The following is an 18,599-nucleotide window of genomic DNA, read 5'->3' as shown; positions in this document are numbered from 1 at the left end:
GTCAAACCTACAATCTTTACACAGCCCTTGGTCAGAAGTCAGTGGGAGTCGGTGGAGTAAAATATGGTTAATTGTATTAACCAGTATTTTTCTTTATAAATATGCAGTTTAAATAAGAACATGCCCAAGAGGCTGACCCAGCCAGCCCTCATTCCAGTCTGATCAGTCCAAAAAAAATCCAATGAGCGCTCGCTGATGTGACACATTCATACCATGAATTGGTCTTGAAACACACTGAAATCAGCCTCCAGGCTGGTGAATGTTTTCTCCCCATCACTCTTCTAAGTTTCTTGATTCAGATTAAAAAAAAAATTAAAAATCAACCTGATATAGCCAAAGTTGCTGTTTTCAAATCACATTTTTCTGCCACCAATGCCTCACTGCTTTACCTCTTGATCTGTCACTCTCCTGTGCTGAATGTGGAGGGCACTGCTCACTGTAAAAGACAAAACCAAAGGCCCAGTGTAAGCATTTCTTGTTGCTCTAAAGCAACAAGAAATTCCCCTCAAAATGAAAATTCCTATCTAATTCATGAATATGCCACACCAAAGCTGGAAATATAGACACAATAAAAAGGTGTATATAATTTTTAATCACTACATTCAGAGACAGACACAGATATTAAAGATGCTAATGAAATTTAAGCTTCTATTTTTAAAGGTAATAAAGTTTTTATGGATTTATATTTGGATCTGTAAAACAAGTATCCCTACACACTATAAGACAGTAAAGTAATATCCAGGCAGGATGGACACTTCAAGGATCTTATGGATAACTTTTCCTCAAGATTTCTAGGAGCACGTCAGGGATGTAGTGGATAGAGAAGTGACAAAAAAACCTAAGTTTAACAAAGGCAAGTCCTGGATTCTGCACCTGGGACAGGGCAGCCCTGGATGTAGGGAGAGCCTGGGGACAGGGAGCCCATTCTCACCAGATGGAATGTCAGTACAAACACTTGAGTACTACATGCAAAAGCCTCTTTTGTGTGTTAACCTTCTCCTTTTAGCCCATTTCAGTGTCATGAAAGACACAAAGGGAAGATAAGTAGGTCTGTTCACAGAGTTGAAGTGCATCCTGTGCAGGAAATCCTACTTGCAGTTGCCAATTTGACCAAGAGATGGTACTGTGTATATATAGTCCTTGCAAGGCAGTGATGATGGGATAAATATCTCCTTTTATCTAAATCACTCTGATCTAGTGGTTCAAAACTCATACATATACTGCAAAGGTGCATTTAAGAACATTGATCATGCAAAGAAAGAAGTTTGAGCACAATCATTTTGTTTACAGTTTGCTTAGACTGAAGAGCACAAATCAGCCATCACATACTGTATTTAGCAAGACATACAAAAGTCACATATAATTGACATTGAAAAATGTTATGCTGACAATAAATACAGAATTTTCTGGAAGATTTCCCCAAAGTTCTTATACTTAGTGTTCCCAATTTCTGTAAATCTGGTGACCTCCAGGCTTTGTAATAAAAGTCAGAGCACTCAAGGCTCACATAAGGCAGGAGTGTGCCCTTGCCACAAAGAAGGGAATGATATCCAGGGGTGCCTCAGGTAAAGAATTGCCAGCAGGTCAAGGGAGGTGATTCCTGCCTTTCTGCAGCCCTGGTGAGGCCACACCTGGAGTGCTGTGCCCAGAGCTGGGCTCATCACTACACAAAATGAGCATGAGCTCTTGAGGACCCTGCCTGAGCAGGAGCTTGGACAAGATGACCTCTGAGGTCCCTTCCAACCTCAATCACCTGCAATTATTCTATGGAAGTGAATCTATACAATTAAGGCTATGCTGTAAAAACCTAAAACTCATGAAAGTTTGTTTTTAGCTTAAATGCATATACGCAAACAATTGTGAAGTTTAATATAGATATACTAAGAAAACCACCAAATTCACTGGACTATATTATATAATCAACTTCTCAAATTATTCTTGAGTTTGTTGGAGATCATAGGTTTCTGCAAAACTATTGATGACTGACTCCACAGTGAAAGCTGTTAATTTCTGTTATCTAATTTCCTGTCTTTTGACCAATTATTATCAATCCAGTGGCACTCCTTTTATATTACAGCAACTTTACGAATGTATTTAGTCCAAGTCCCCAGTGCAATATTTTTCAATAATCTGCATTAAGCTACATAAATTTAGTTGCTTCTTCTAAGATATTTTTTCATTTTTAAGTGGCTTCACTTTTCTGAATTAGACACAAGAGCAATAGATGTACTGACTATATTTTTTAACTCCTTGATGGGTTTAGGATCTAAGTAGCTTGTGGTCAATGTTGGAGCAGCTCTCCAACACTTCCATTGGAAGTGCACTCTGTGCACTGTTTATAGCCGTACTGAGATTTGCATTTCCTACTCTGGGGTCCTCGGTGCACAGCTCCTTGAAGGAATTGTCAGTGGCTGTCTCTAAATGCTTCACATCGTGCTGTGGAACTGCACCTCATCTCTAGCCCGTCTTCAGTGTGGTCCAAGAGATAAGAGTCCCCAACATCTGCACACCAGATAAGCTGGAAAGGTCCAACACCACGTCCCACCCTGTACAAAGAGATCAAGCAAACAACTTTGCAAGAGGACAGTTTTTAAGACAGCTGGAGGAAGGAGCCACTACCCAACAGAGCAAGCAGAAGCTGAATATTTTCATGGTACCCAGAACCAGCCATGGGCCAAGGTAAGCAAAAATCATTTTTGTTAGTTCCAAGCATTTGCCAGCTGTGTGGGACAGGACAACTTCTTGATCCAAGGCCGTGTTCATGAGGCTTGTGGAAGAGCTGAGCTTGAAGGGCAGGAGCCAAGTGCTCTAAAGGCTTAGGGAGCTCAGTTTGCATGGCAGACTGCACAAAAGGCACAGCAATGAAAAGCTGACACTGATGTCCGAGAGGAGTCTGAGAAGCAGCAAGAAGCAGCTAAGGCAGACAGGTGAGAGTTTGGAAGCAAAGGTAAGTGAATCCTCAGCATAGGGAATGGGGGGTGGGAGGAATGAAGGAGACTACACAGCTGAAACAGAGAGATGACCAAGTGTTTGAGCCCCTGGAGCAGGGAAACAGTCCAGGCAACCTTAAAGAAAATGACAGTAAGATCCATGAAAAGTCATATGATGGAGACGGAGCCAGACTCCACACAACTCACTATTCTACAACACAGACAGAACAGATATCTTCATCACAGAGAAGAAAACAGATGAGGTCAGAGCTAGCTCCATAAGGCCTGAACTGGGACAGCCATTATGAGATTTGAAAGCTGGACCAGAATCATTCACTGAAAACATCACATGGAAAAAAATGTATATGGGGAAAAGAGAAACAAAGCACACAATCCAGTAAGAGTCCCCAACAAACACAGAAGGGACAACCACAATGGGAGAAGGTATCAATGCAGAGGACAAGACAGGACAAGACATCAGGAGAGAGCAGACCAGTGAAATCTGCAAAGAGAGCAGTTATGGCTTTAGTACTGGAGCAATCAATTTAGATAGCAGAGAAATGCTCTATGGATTTTAATTTTTTTTAGTTGCAGCAGAGGGAGGAGCATGGGTCAGCAAGGGGAGGTAGGTGAGAGCATGTGTCACATAAGGGGCAGCAGTTATAACCCACAGGGCCAGGATGATCCCAAAGCTGAGATAAAACAGGGAGTAACTGACTGCTTGAAATTGTGACAATTTTTTTCTGCCTTCTGGTGCTGGACAGAAGCATGCATAATGTGTACAAGCCCATACAGGAGACAGGAGGAGAAGGATGAGGATCTTTTCTGTCTCCTGCATCTCTGGGTATGGCATTGTCAACTTATGTGGCACAAAGTAGGAAAACTGGTGCTTGATCCAGTTGTGCATTTGAACCAGCAGCAAAGTTTGCACCAGTGCACTTGATGATGTCAGGTATAAGCAAAGGCAGCTCAAGAGTCACTCAACACCAGCACAACCAAGTTCAGAGTGAAGGTCCCTACCATTACTGGATAGAAAGTCTCATAGGCAGGGGGGCAATGTCTGAATGGAGAAACACCTGATCAGCTGTTTGTGTGTCCCAGAATGTGGATCAGAGCCTGACTGCAGGCAGCTCACTGCCCCAAACTCATTCTGTATCTTCTCTCACTACAGGTCTGAGCATCCAAAAATGTGATTTCCTGATCCCAGAGAATAACAAAAACCACCACACAGAAGAAATCAGCACTGAAAGGCTCATAGTGAGGCGAGGACAGCCATTCACCATCACTGTGAGCTTCTCAGCTCCAATACACAACTACCTGCAGCAGATGAAGAGGACCTTCCTCATCGTACAGACAGGTAGTGCATTACAAACCTACCAGAGCTCTGCTCCTCACACACCTGAAGAACAGAGCTGGGGGCAAAAGCCATCTCCAGGGCTGGGCAGGGATGCCCAAATTTAGATATGAGGCCAGTGAACTCCTTGTGTAAGGCAAAGTAGAGTCTCCTGCTGCTGCAGAGTCACAACCAGATCCCTTCCAGAAGAGACACTGCAGCACAATCACCAATACAGGTTCACTATTCCATGGTTTCAAAATACTCATGGGATCTCTTCTTTTTGGGTTAGGAATGTTCAAACCTAGCTGGCCTGTCACAGATTTTTCTGTTAAGAGTGTTTTCTAGTGAGACCCCTGAGAAGGGGAGCAGCTTTCAGCCCCAGCTTGTTTTACCATATTGTGAGCACTGGGCTGTGATTTTTGTTACAAGACACTAAATTCCAGGAACAGCAGGTCTGCACCATTCTGGCCACTCCTGCTTTCTACAAATCTATAGAAAGCACATGTCACTTTCAAACAAGAAGTCCTGAGTGCAATGCTGACCTTAGCAATGTTCAGTAGGCATCAAGCTGCTAAAGGGTCATGACCCTCTCACAAGCAGAGCTATGGCTCCAGGGGTAGACCAGACCTGCAGTCTGCACAGGTGAGGAACAAACACAATGTTTGGAATAAACACAACCAGATTTCTTTGCCTGCAGGACCACACTCTTCCAGAGCAGATGAAATCCAGACTGAATTTCCCATCTCTAGCCTGGGAGACCAGAAGCAGTGGAGTGCAGCAGTGGAGGAACAGGACCCAAACTTCTGGACCCTGTGTTTGAACACCCCTGCCAATGCCCCCATTGGCCAGTACACTCTGCTTTTACGTGCCTCCAAATCCCATCAATTCCTGGGCAACTTCACCCTCCTCTTTAATCCCTGGTGCCGAGGTAGGTGGTCAGAAACAGAAAGGCAGGCTGGGATCAGTCCCTTCACAAAAACAACTTTGGAGCTGGGGCTGACTCACCCAGTGCTCCTTCCACTCCTGCCCTGCTCCTCACAACACCTCAGGAGAGAGGTGGGGGCTCATAAAGCCCAAAGTTTCCAGCCTCAGCACTTCTGTCTCTTCCCTGGAGTACTCTGCTGCAAGAACCCTGCCCTTCTGCTAAGGGAAAAATGTTTGATTAAGTGTTTCCTATCATAGAGATTTTAGGATGAGTCAAGATTGTAATTGGTCTGGTTAAGACCACCGTATCTTTTTTAGTATTAGAACTTATCAGCCAGGAGAGTAGAAGAGCCAGTGAGTGCAGCAGCCTGGGTCCAGAGGAACTTTTTGGACAAGGAAACGGAGATGACAATGAAATTCTTTCCTGTCTGATTCACAATCTGTAGCATTTTTCAGGACAGGATGCCAGAGACTGCCAAAGCACAGTGGAATCTGCTGATGCATGAGATGCAAGTGCATCTATGACCAGGAATGCTTTCTTCTTGATGCTTTTTTTTCCTCTAATACAGATGATGAGGTGTTCTTGGCTAATGAGGCACAGCGGCAGGAGTACATTTTAAACCAAGATGGCATCATCTACCAGGGGGCTGAAAATGCAATCCTAGCCCAACCCTGGGACTTCAGTCAGGTAAGCAAGAAGTCCATATGTCTGTGCTCTCTTGCAACCACCAGCAGAGAAAAGGTGCATATATCTGGTGTGTACAGGATGCTCTGATGAAAGAGCTCTATCCATCTCCGTGTTTTCTGCATCCACTGCCTCCTGTGCAGGAGAACAGGGACCCGTGTATGAAGTCCTATAACCCAGTACATGCAATTTTAGCTTCCTTCTCAGACCATCCTCTATAAAGGAATGCATTGATCTGTATCGGAGCTTTGTGTGCCTTCCTTTCATCAACAGGTATAAAAGCATTTAGCAGAGCTCAATAATACTGTCTCTATATAACAGGTAAAGTGAGGACAAGAAGATCTGTTTGTCCAAGGCCATCTGACACAATCAGCAATTAGAATGGGATTCTATTTCACTTTAGTGCCAGCAGATCATAAAAGTACCTCTGTGCCAACCCAGAGAGTGCTTCAGAAAAGCATTGATTTCCCTCAATCAGGGGACACAGTATCATGCTAATGCATTTTCCACCATCAATGAAGGTGGAGGTCTGTCCTCAGCTCCCCTTGCAAATCTCTGCCTGGAGCCCTCCTTCACAGCCCAATTACCTGAAACGATCAGCAGAAAGGGAGAAACAATCTGCACAGTCACAAACCCTTGTAGGGACTCAAGAGAACAAAAGTTCATGGAGAATTTCCTGAAATTATGTGTTCTTGTTTCAGTTTGAGGAGGATATGGTTGACATCTGCTTCATACTGCTGGCTCTAGGGGAGCACTTGCAAAGAGAAAAGGATCCTGCCCAGCGGAAAAACCCCGTCCACGTCTGCCGAGCAGTTGCTGCCATGGTAAGGAGGGCAGAGAGCAGCCCTGACCCGAGCAGGGGGCACCTTCTCAACCCCAGGTCAGGCCAAAACACTGACCAAAGAGGAAGCCTCTTCCAAACAACACCTCCTGCCCATCTCCAGCCTGCCCTGATACTCTCTCAGCGGACAAGTAGTGCTGCAGGAGGTTCTTAGCAGTGAGAGTGCACTTACTGAATAAATCTCAGAGGAGACTGCTGCACCTGTTCTGCTCAGCCATGACCTTCATGCTTTGCACAAAAAAAGTCCTCTTGGTTTCATCTGCTTTGGGAGTTTCCACAAATAGGATCAGGTGGACCTACCAAAGAGAGGAAAATTCTTTAACACATCTTTCTCTCCTCCTTCTCTGCAGCTGAACTGCAATGAATTTAGAATCCTGATAGAATGTGAGCCTGGGCAACGCTATAATGGGACACCCCCTTCCAAGTGGCTGGGAAGCAGCCCCATCCTCCAGCAGTGGATTGCATCAAAATTCCAGCCTGTCCGCTATGGGAGGTGCTGGGTGTTTGCTGCAGTCCTGTGTTCAGGTACAGTGCTGCTATAACCTTTAGCTGAGAGGCAGATCTTTAGTTTCCTCATCAACACTTAGCATCACTGCCTTTGAGATAAGAGTATCAGTATCTATTCACTGAATGCACCTATGACATCTTATTTCCTGAGGGAGCAATGCCTCTTGCAAAGTCCAAACAGAGACCTGGTGCCATTCCTAACAGGCCTAGCACCAGAAGATGCTCCACATCTATCAGCAGAGGGCAGGATGCACAAGTGATTCACAGCTCTCTCTTCTGCACAGTTCTGAGGTGCCTGGGAATTCCTACCAGGGTGGTCACTGGCTTTACGTGGGCTCACAACACCAAGAGCAGCCTGAGTGTGGATGAGTACTATGATGAAGATGGGGCACTGCTTACACAGGACAAGAGTGCTCGTGTCTGGTAAGAACATATGGCAGGGCCCAAGCAAGAATTTGAGACAATACTTGGATGTGGGAAATGAAACACGGGGGAAAGGAAAGAGGTAAAACAGCTGCAAGGAAGTGATAGGAGACAGCTCAGCTGAGATCCTGTCTACAAGACCTGTTTTTGATGAAGAGCTGCAACCCAAACTCAAGAGTGTCCTGTTTCTAGAACCCACAAAGGAAGAATGATAGCCCAGTCCAGCTGAAGAAACTCCACTTGTTTTTTCACACAGAACTCTGCTCTTCTCAATATGAACTGAACTCTTTCAAGGGAGCATTAACTGGCTGTGGTTTGGCAAAAGCTTTACCTGTACCACAGGACTCAGTATATAAGCTCATGCTGTTGCCTCTTGCAGGACCTTCCATGTTTGGAATGAATGCTGGATGGCTCGGACAGACTTGCTACCAGAGTACAGCGGGTGGCAGGCACTGGATGCCACCTGCCAGGAAAAAAGCAAAGGTAAGATATCAGAGATGGGCTCGAGCAAGAGCAGGGGGGAAGTAAAGCAGGGGGTAAATAAGGCAGGGGGCAAATAAAGCTGTTCAATATTCCTCCTTTGCCATCTTCCAGTGGAAGGATGCAAGAGGACAAGAACTCGCTCACTCTGTTGACTACTCATGTTTGGTTTGTGCAGCTCATGTAGCTCTACGAGATCTATCACTGCTTCCTAATGGCCTCCTAAACTACATGCTTCACCAGTATAGGTCTAAACTAGGAATGGGTTTAGTTGGGAAAGCATCTGAATCTTAACTGGACCACATTTTCTCTCCAGGTCTATCCTTCTGTGGGCCAGCCCCTGTTCATGCCATCAAGGAAGGGGACATACGAGTTGATTATGATGTCTGCTACTTCTTTGCTGCCATCAATGCCAAGTGTCATGTCTGGATACACAAGGCAGATGACACCCTTAAGCCAGCTTTTGGTGGCACAAAATACACTGGTAACAACATCAGCACCAAGAGTGTTGGCAGTGAACGCTGTGAGGACATCACACAAAACTACAAGTATCCTGAAGGTATGGGGCAGGCACATTCCTTGTCACTATTACAAGTGAGGAGTAAAAGACTAGAGCAGAGCCAAAGCAGAGCACCAGGGTCATCCACTTCTCACTACTTCCCCTTCTTCAGTGGCACTAGAACACCTAATTCTCCCTGTCTACAGAGCCAAAGTAGAAGTCATCACCCAACTTCATCCTGCTTAATAGCATTAAGGTCTCTGGAAGACCAGGTGTTCGTTGACCAAGCACTTTCATGTCTGGAATAGCTTTTCTGATTTCTGTTATCTCTACACTCTGTACATCCACCTCCCATTACCTCTGTAATATAAATATGGATAGATGTATTTCAGACTCCAGCTTTCTGAAAAGGGCTCTTGTGCTCTCAGATACTGCCTAAATCTCTATCTCAACAAGTAGCTGCCCCTTCAGCATCTGAGTGCTGTTTTCCTGGCCCAACACTACCACCCTATCTTAACCTGTGGCTTGTTGTCTCCATGGCTGCAGGAGACAACTGCAACTTCTCTACACATGAGAACATGGAATTGCACCTCAGCTACAGCAACAAAAAGGCAGCTACCTGCTCTACTCTGAGAGATGTTAGCACCAAGGTGTTTTAAAAACTATGACAACTATTTCCAAGTAGAATCTGTCAGGCACATCCAATGAATATCCTGACAGCTGAAACTGTCAAACTGATCCAACGAGAAGCACAAAAGGATATCTCTCAATGCTCTTAGAAATGGTTATTTACAGTACTGCCAGAAGAAATCAAAGCCATTTTCCTGCTGCTTCTCACTAGTAAACAGGAAAGAGTACCAAAGTATGCACTTCCCTTTTTTGTGACAGGTTCTCTCCAGGAAAAAAAAGTACTTGACAAAGCCTACAGAAATATGAAGGAACTTGAGACAACCAGTAGCACACAGTTTATCTCCATTCCTACTGCTCTGGAAGAGCCAGTCAACATTTTCATCCACCTCCAGTCAAGTAGCTCTTTGCAACTGGGACAAGATATTACACTTTCCATTGAAGTGTTTAACCACAGTGGTAGAGAAAAGGCTACTCATCTGGTAGTTGGGATCCAGGCTCTGCACTATAATGGTGTGCCCATTGCCCAACTTTGGAAGGAAGAGTTTCCTTTTAACCTCCAAAGTGATTCAGGTAAGGACTCTCTTGGGTGCATGGCCAGAAAAGTCCTTTAGTGCTCTCATTTCAGAAAAATCATCCTAGCCCTAGGTTTACAAGAGGTTGGCTGAATAATTGATTCTAGGTGATTTCCCAGAGAGATTGTGGAGTCTCCCTAATTGGAGATATTCCAGAACTGACTGGACACAATCCTGAGCCATGTGTCCTGGGATGACTCTCCTTGGGCAGTGAGATTAGACCAGATGATCCACTATTGTCCATTCCAACCTCACCCATTCTGTGAAATAAAACACTTCATCAACATCACCTGAGAGATTTTCAATCTGCAAATCCACTTGGGGTTACTTAAGCATTTAAATACTGCAGCTTTTAGTAATACAACACTGGGCATTGAACACTCCTAGGTGTCATGCAGGAAAAGACCAGACTGCACTCATCACCTGTTATTTTACCACTCTGTTCCAGTCAGTAACCTGCAGGTTTCTGTGCCTTACACATGGTTTGGAAAAGAGCTGGGAGAGAACCACCTGCTCAGGCTGACTGCTGTGCTGAGAGACGAGGACTCCTCCTATATGTACCTGGCACAGGAAGAAATCAGCATTTGTGATTGCCCTCTCACCATTGAGGTAAGATTGGGTTGTCATTCTGCCACTGCAGTAGGGAGAAAACAGCTTTCATAGTCATAAGCAGAAAAACATGGGTTCATGGGCTCTCTGAGAAACTAGAGCAGAAGAAATTAAGCTGGACTTTGCCTCTTCTGGAAAATGGCAGCTCAGGCAACAAAAAATTATACATCTCCCTTTAATCATAGAAGAGTATCTTTTCTTCTCTCAGTTTCAGCTCATTTGCTTCTTTCAACAGTTTCCAGAAAACATGGTCCAGTACGAGCCAAGCACAGCAAAGATCAGCCTCCAGAACCCCCTCATGGAACCCCTGGAGCAGTGTGTGATAGCAGTCGCAGGGCAAGGGCTCATTCACAGACAAAGGAATTACAGGTAAGTGCAAACTGACTGACCCAAGAACAGCAAATGGAAAGAGACACAATTCAAGCAAGAGAAGCCCTTGCACAGGAAAGGCTGTCCCCAAAAATAACCAGGCAACAACATGGCAGGAAGATACCATCACAGCATGAAAGCCCCAAGCATCCCATCTTTTATTTACTTTATTTACAGATAATGCAGATGATTTTCACACTGAAAAGGAGAAAAGCCAGCTAAGAGAACTTTCAACAGATGTGTAGTACTTAAGTTGAAGCCAATATGGCATCTGTGAAAGTTTCAACCTCAAAGGCATAAACAGCAAAAGGAAAACCTCCTGCCAAGAAAAAGGATAAACAGAGAAATGCCACAAGACTTAGTCAGAAACACACATTAAATAAGACAAAGTTAGAGGTCACTGAAATGAGCTATGAAATTCAGGAATTATTTGCCGTTGAGAAATCAATCACTTTTTAGTGAGCAACTTGAACATCCTTAAGTGGAGTAAAACTGTACTGTTTTTGACATTTTTCTATCCATTATTACCCACTGTAAACAATAAAGACAGTGGTGTCTTCCCCTTCTCTACTGAAGAACCAGGCAAATGTGACTTAGCCAAGAGTCACCAAAAGGGCATGCTCCCCTTCACATGACACCCTACATTTGTCTCAAGAAGCTGCATTTAGGACAAAGTCCTCTTAGATGTCTCCATGGAGAGTGCTCTCCTGACTGCTCTCCTGACTCCCTCCCAAACTACTGTTAGATGACAATTTCATTGTGGTAGTTCAAGTAACTGCCAGCTTTCTTCTTTTTTTCCTTTCCCTCTTTTTGGCACCACATTCCTGTATAGCAAATGCATATCCTAGACCCAGAAAACTAAAAACACATAGAGGGGCGATTTCTGCATAATCCATTCTCTCCTTTCAGGTTGGGCTCTGTTCAAGCTAAAAGCACTCAAGAGCTGCAAATCCCGTTCACCCCCACCCGAGCAGGGTCCAGAAGACTCACTGCACGTCTTACCTGCCTCCAGCTCCAGAACCTGAAGAGCTACAGAAGCACCAACATTGCAGCTGCCTGAGGCCCAACTCAAAACAGGTCCTGCTGTCCTGCTTACAAAAGAGTGGCCATGATCTGTGCCCTGATCATAGACAATAGATGTTAACAGTTTAATAAAAGTTGTATTTAAAACCATGTCTAATTTTGATTATTTGCTCAAACTCGACTCCCTCCCATCTGTCACTATGTCCACTCTCCAGCTGTAGAAGCTGAACCTCACTGTGACAAAGATGGGCTGAATATTCAAGCAGACATTGCAGTTCTCACCACACGTGTGCTGAGCCCACCAGTGCTTAGTCTTTTGCCCTGCCTGTGACAAAGTAAAGAGTATCCTGGAACTTTAAAGTGATGATAGATGTAGCATGTCTCTAGGGATGTAGGGGGATATCTCTCCCCATAGATCCTTGACATTGGCAAGGTAGCAAACAATATTTTCTGCTGCTTTCTGAGAAAATAAAAAAGAGAAAGCTCGTTCACTGCTCTCTACATTTAGACAGGAAATAGCAGCAGTGCAGCCCATTTAATAATTATTCACTGGGCTGCTTGCAAAAGAAGCAAGAGCCTTTCATTCTGTATATATCATTTGTCCTCTGAAGACAGATAAAGCAACTAACGTAAATCTAGCAATATTTTATTTTTCTCTGAACCCCACAGTAGTTGTAATGTCTGAAGAATGCAGCACATTAAGATGCAGCACCACATCATCCCAACAATCCAAGCAAAATGACACTTTCTGCAGTGGTAAAGGGCAACTTCCTGGAGAAGTTCTTCCAAGTAGCAGTGAAGTTCTCTCCTACATTGTTCTCATCATTTTCCAAGCAGCTGAAGAACAGCAAAGTTCACTGGAAATGCAGATGCCAGAGTCAGTGGCAGCAGCATACGTAGGCACAGAAGAGTTAAAGTTGACCCTGTGTGAAGTTCTTGACTTTGTTCATGTTGTGATCTACTGCACCAGTTAGAAACTGCACCCAGCCTTCCTCTGATGGTGGACATACATGGCTTGTCCTGCAAAAATGGAGGAAATCCATTAGGGAAGCCTTCTGGGTGTGCTATACCTATACATCCAGGCAACACGGGGATATTGTGGAGCTCTGAATAACCACAGCAGTAAAACAGGGCTGCTCTAACCCCACAGGGCTTGGAGCAAGGAATAACCCACACTCGTGTCTGTAGTCCCAAACCCAAAACAAGGAAGCACTATCATGCCTAGTATCCTTTTCTTACTCCCATCCCTTTGTGATTAGATAACATCATCATAGTTCCAAAATGCCATCATCTACTGTCTCATCTGTCTGACTCATCTGAAATGAGTCATCTTACATGAGGCAGAAAGGGATCAACTTTCATAGCAGGGAACATACACTTATAAAACTGTAGCTCATACTTACTTTGCAATCTCTAAGACTTTCTTTAATACTGAGGCCAACTTAGCAGCCTAGAAAGAAACAAAAGGGAAATAAGGTGAGCCAAATGTGAGGAAAAGTAGGGTCTAAACAGTACTGGAAAATAAAGAGGACTATAGGGATGCACAAGAACCAAAAATGAATAAAACTGCCACGGATCCTGATGCAGAATGAAGTTATCCATCACTGCCATGCTGGAAGTGTCTCCCAACCTACTCCTGGCTGTGGCAGGTAAAAATAAAACAGGCTGTTTCTAAAGCATACATTAAAATGTTTTTTTTATAAAGATAAAAGCTTTTAGAAATTAGTAATTGATATTAAAGTACAAAGCCGCAAGTGACTGATTTTAATGCAATTTGATATTAAGTAATTCTTTTTTATTACCAAAAAATCAAGCTACTGGCCAAAGGCATGAAACCAGGATTAAGAATTTAAAAAATCCCAGATATGAGGAGATTTGTACTTAGTTTGTAATGCAAGGGATGTTTCAAAGTTCAGTCAGGTTGCCAGAGCATGGCCCAGTCAAGTTTTGAGTGTTGCCAAAGATATAGACTCCACTGCTTCTCTAAGCAGCTTGTTTCAGTGCTTAAATACACTCACTGTAAGAGCTTTTCATCTCATAGATAACTTTATCTGAGCAAGACTGCACTACCCAAGGAATAAAGTACATCTGCAGTACATAGGCAACCTTAGACATCACTTTCCTGAGGTTCTGTCGCTGGAAATCTCCATGGATTACAGTTCAGAACTAAAGTTTCAAGTGGCCATGCTCTTCCCTGAAGAGGTACATATGAAGAATGTGTTTCCACCTGAAGGAAGTTAAGTGTGCAAGAACAAAGAGCACTCTTCATCCCTAAGAAATTATTACTGAGGCAGTCACTAACCCATCTCTCCCTGAAGTCACATAACCCCTCCAATCTGATTTCTTCCCATTCCCTAAAGCCAGACCACTGTCCCACGTGCAGATACTGAGATACTGGTATCAGATATCAGTACTGCAGATACTCACATTGAGTCGCACAGCCAGTGGGTTCACAGGTGGGTACATGCTCAGTGCCAGCTCATCAACACTAGAACAGAAACAAGAGGAGCAAGGAAGAAATGTTCTGATAGCACAACTCACAGATCCTGGTCAAAGACTGCACCCATCCTGAATGCAGGTCAGGAACAACAGTGAGATGTCAGTTGTACCTATGGGATGCCTCCCACTGCCTTCTCAGTCACCTGTGTCTCCCTCTCACTGTGGACTGAGATGTGGTCACAGCTCCATCCCCTATGTTCCTCTCCTGACCTACACAACTCTCAACAGCTTAACAGCCTTCCCAACACACCTGTGTCCACCACCTGCTCACAGCTCCAGTATCATAAAGGTTGTTCCTACTCCTCACTCAAGACCTCAAAGAAAGACCAGGACTGCTCTAGTGGGAAAAGCAGCATGGGAGAACCCTGCTTACCTTGGGCTGATCTCATTAGCGATGTCTGCCAGGTCATCCAGCTGTGCAATGTGCTCTGGAGAATCAGCTTTGCCATGGGCCTTCACTGCAGCCAAGACCTTCTTCAGGCAAGCTTTAGAAGCCTTCATTAATCCCATGCAGGAGCTGAGCAGCTGCCGGTCAGCCTCTGACCAATACGTGTCTCTGTTGCCCCGAAAGCCCAGCTCTTCATCTTCCATGATGTCCCCATAGGGATCCTGCCCTTCCACCAGTGCCTGAGAACACAGAGGCACTGAAAACCCAGAGCCTAACATCAATTCCAGCAATACCCAGGAGGAAAGGGAAAGCATAATGCAGACATCATACAAATAATTAATGGGAAATTTCAATTGGTTAATCCAAAAATGACTGGATTAAGAAAAACTAATCCACCACTCTAACAGAGCAAACAGCAAGAACCTAGTGAATTCTTACATGATCCTAAATTGCCTCCCTTGTCCCCAGTTCAGGACATGGCTTTATGGAAATCTTACACAAAGTAAACTGAGCTTGAGAATAAAAGCTCATTAAACTCCATGGATAAAACAAGAATATATGTCATGTGGGAACAAATTTATATTAAAGTCTGCATGTAAAATAATTCCTGTGTTCCATCACTGAACCACCATAGAGGTTGCTTGGGCACTGGAACAGGCTCCCCAGAGAAGCGGTCACAGCCCCAAACCTGCCAGAGTTCAAGGAGCATTTGACAACTCTCAGGCACATGGTGGGACTGTTGGGGTTGTCCTGTGCAGGGCCAGGAGCTGGACTCGATGATCCTTGTGTATCCCTTCCAATTCAGAATATTCTGAGTCTATGAATCCACCACTGCAGGCTTCTCTAAGGCTTAGGGGCTTCCTTACATGTTCCATCTCCTCCACAGCATCCTTGACCACACCTAGATATGCAGCCAGAGCCGACACAACTGCTGCCTGGTTATCTGTAAAAGTAAAAGGATAAAAACTGTGGCACCCCAATGTTTTCCAATCAGTGTGCAACAACCTTCATCTAGGCCTGCAATCACTGTAGGATCAAACTTCTTGCAGAGCTCAGAGCTGCATTGTTGTCAGGCAAAAAATCTGACCCAGTTTCCAAGCTTATACATTTCAAAACCAGTCAAGTTTTTGAGTCATTCTCCATTCAGCCTCCATTGTACCAGTTGGAATGCCCTAGCAAAAGCTATTGATATTCATAGACAACATGTCCTAGCTCTGTTGCTCTGCATTTACAACACTCACCTCGTGGCAAGTTAGACACTTGCTCACAGGCCTCCCACACACCTCCAGTTGATATCAGCTGTTCCTGAGATAAGCTGAAACAAAACAAAATCCTCAAGGTTAGAGTCAGTAACAGCACTGCGCTAGACTGCAGTTCAATTTTCTGCACCAAAGATGATGCACACCAGCAAATGTCACCAACCAGCTTGTCACTAGTATGCTATATCTGTGTAAAGCCCTTGTTGCCTCCTCACAAGTATTCTTCTAACTTTTTCTTGCTTTTTTCCCCAGAAATTATCACAAAATCATTGAATCACGCAATTGAAAATTACAACCTCTCCACTGGGGCATTGAGAATTATGTCTGTGAGTTGGATCATCCCTTCCACTACTTCAGTGGTAGCATCTCGAACCATCTTCCGAAGAGTAGTACCTGATTGAGATTGAGAAAGAGCAAGAAAGTCGGTACAAAATCAGCCCTGACAGGAAGCAAGTGCTGAAGATGAACACACAGACTGCTCTGTTTGTGTGGATACACAGTATAAATGAAGTTACAAGTATTTTGAAGAAAGCAAAATGCTTCCCAGCTCCGAAAGAAGTCTGGACAAGGATTTCAACACTTCATAAATTTCAATGCTCGGTCAACTATACAACTTCCTACATTATCACTCTACTATAGATGGAAAACTGCAGCAGCAGACAAACAAGTACTTTATCATAAACACGTTCAAAGTCCACAGAACACCTGATAATGGGATACCATGGTAAGCTGATGCTAGAGACCTCATTAGGCTCTAAAACACTGGATTTCTCTCTATAGTGGTGGTGAAAGAACCACCATCCTATACAGTGGTGACTGCCTGGCAGTCATTATCTCACCTTGGCCCTTGGGTAGCCAGTAGTACACTGTGGCAACTGCAAGAACAGCATTTTGGACATCCTCACTCAGCTTCCTGCAATCCTGAAAACGGAGAAGCAAAAGGATCACCCATGAGTAACATACGGCTGCATCACATTTAGAAATCTTCACTAGCAATCACTGGCTTTCAGACTGCTCTGACAAAAGGGAAGAATAGCAATGACCAGTCTACTTGAGAAACAAATACAAATACCGTAAGCAAGCTGTATGCATCTTTGCCTGCCTCAGGATTTAGTAAAAAAACACTCTCTGGTGTGGTGGTCACACATCAGAGAGGAAAAAGTAACTTAGATCATTATTCTGAAGGTCTTTTTTTTCTCTCCTCCAAACACCTGTATTATAAACTTCTCTCAACTGATAGCAAAAATATTGCATATTCGTTGTTAAATCTAAGGTCTGTATTCTCCAATATTCTGTCTCTATCAGAAACTAGCTGTAGCTGTTAAAGAATATAAGAATTTTTTATTTAGTATGTCTCCCTACCTTACAGAAATTAAGTTCTCTGGGCAGTTCTTGGGTTATATCAATACACTCTACAGTACACAGCTCATTTAGACAAATGAACCAAGAAAAACCTGAAGCTTGCACACACACTTCAATTTCATAGTCTGTCAAGGCTTTCTCTCACCTCCGCAGAAGGTTGTGGAGGCCTCGAGAATGCCAGACTCAGCTTTGTAGCTTCTTGTGACGTTACTTGGAATGTCTGACCTAAAAAAAAATCCAATGGGAGCAAAAGAAGAGAAAGTAACTCAGGTAAAAGATAAAAGAACAGAGCAGCTTGATCCTACTGCTTGCTTATCATTACACTCAAGCCATACAAACTAAGCCCCACTACAAAGAAAAATTCTCTGGTGCATTTGTGCCATGCATGTTGCTTGTGTTCTGTGGCTGCTTTTTCTCACTTGGCTGGTAGTGATAGCCAGAATCCCAGTCTGCATCCATTCATGACCCGTTCACCAGGATGTGCCAGGAGGCTTTAACAGAGACCTTTATAAATCCTGTATGAACAGTTCAATACCAGCCTTTGCTTTGCCACACCTTGGACTGTTTGGTGACCAGCGTTAGGGTGGTCAGGCACTGGAAAAGGCTAGCCTAGGAGGAGGCTGGATCTGGCACTGATGTGGTTTAGGGTTTACAGAGGTAGCGCTGGGTTAACGGTTGGACCTGATAATCGTAAAGATCTCTATCTTCCAACCTTGCCGATTCCGTGACTCCGTGAGTGGAGGGCACACCCGACAGCTGGAGACCCGCCGGTGATAGCAGCCCTTCCCCGGCCCGGCCCGGCCCGGCCCCGCGGGCACCCGGTCCCGGCCCCCCCGAATCCCGGCCCGGCCGCTCCCCGCCCGTACCTAGCGCGTCCCAGAAGCGCGGCAGCTCGAACGGCTCTCGGCCCTCGCCCGGCTCTCCCTCTGCAACGGCACAGACAGAGCTCAGCCCGCGGGGAGCCGGCCCGGCTCGGCCCGATCCCCGCCCGGCCGTGGCCCTGGTCCCGGCCCGCACCTCGCAGCCGCGCCAGCACCGCCCGCAGCGCCCCGCGCACGTCCCGCAGCGGCTCCCGCGCCTCCATCGCTGCGGGGCGGCCCCGGAGCGCCCCGCGCGTCACATCCGCTCCGGGAGCGGCTGGAACGGCCCCGGCCTGCCCCTCCCTGCCCCGCCCCACAGGGACCGCCCCACAGGGACAGCACAGCCCCACAGAGACAGCCCCGCCCCAAACTACAGAGACAGCACAACTCCACAGAGAGACAG

General features: G+C 45.0%; 2 protein-coding genes across 2 annotated transcripts; one reads left to right on the top strand and one right to left on the bottom strand.

Moving 5' to 3' along the window:
* The first annotated feature begins 2,542 nt into the window (after nucleotides 1-2,542).
* EPB42 (erythrocyte membrane protein band 4.2) lies at nucleotides 2,543-11,978 on the top strand. The gene is made up of 13 exons (XM_014888958.2): nucleotides 2,543-2,679; nucleotides 4,102-4,287; nucleotides 4,964-5,194; nucleotides 5,760-5,878; nucleotides 6,577-6,699; nucleotides 7,067-7,241; nucleotides 7,508-7,646; nucleotides 8,026-8,129; nucleotides 8,443-8,685; nucleotides 9,514-9,825; nucleotides 10,276-10,436; nucleotides 10,672-10,805; nucleotides 11,715-11,978. Exons 1-13 carry the CDS (start codon nucleotides 2,670-2,672, stop codon nucleotides 11,863-11,865), a joined length of 2,088 nt encoding a protein of 695 aa, XP_014744444.1. The 5' UTR covers nucleotides 2,543-2,669; the 3' UTR covers nucleotides 11,866-11,978.
* Nucleotides 11,979-12,458: 480 nt separating this feature from the next.
* On the bottom strand, nucleotides 12,459-18,464 carry CCNDBP1 (cyclin D1 binding protein 1). The gene is made up of 11 exons (XM_014888925.2): nucleotides 18,354-18,464; nucleotides 18,203-18,262; nucleotides 17,482-17,561; nucleotides 16,814-16,895; nucleotides 16,271-16,367; nucleotides 15,957-16,030; nucleotides 15,582-15,658; nucleotides 14,701-14,954; nucleotides 14,256-14,316; nucleotides 13,232-13,278; nucleotides 12,459-12,848 (listed from the first exon to the last, which is right to left on the bottom strand). Exons 1-11 carry the CDS (start codon nucleotides 18,418-18,420, stop codon nucleotides 12,740-12,742), a joined length of 1,008 nt encoding a protein of 335 aa, XP_014744411.1. The 5' UTR covers nucleotides 18,421-18,464; the 3' UTR covers nucleotides 12,459-12,739.
* Nucleotides 18,465-18,599: the final 135 nt, after the last annotated feature.

Source organism: Sturnus vulgaris, chromosome 17 (genome assembly GCF_052056855.1).
Source record: "Sturnus vulgaris isolate bStuVul1 chromosome 17, bStuVul1.hap1, whole genome shotgun sequence".
NCBI classification, from domain to species: domain Eukaryota; kingdom Metazoa; phylum Chordata; class Aves; order Passeriformes; family Sturnidae; genus Sturnus; species Sturnus vulgaris.
The sequence above is the reverse complement of the archived record's forward strand: the minus strand, read 5'-3'. Positions and strand labels throughout refer to the sequence as shown.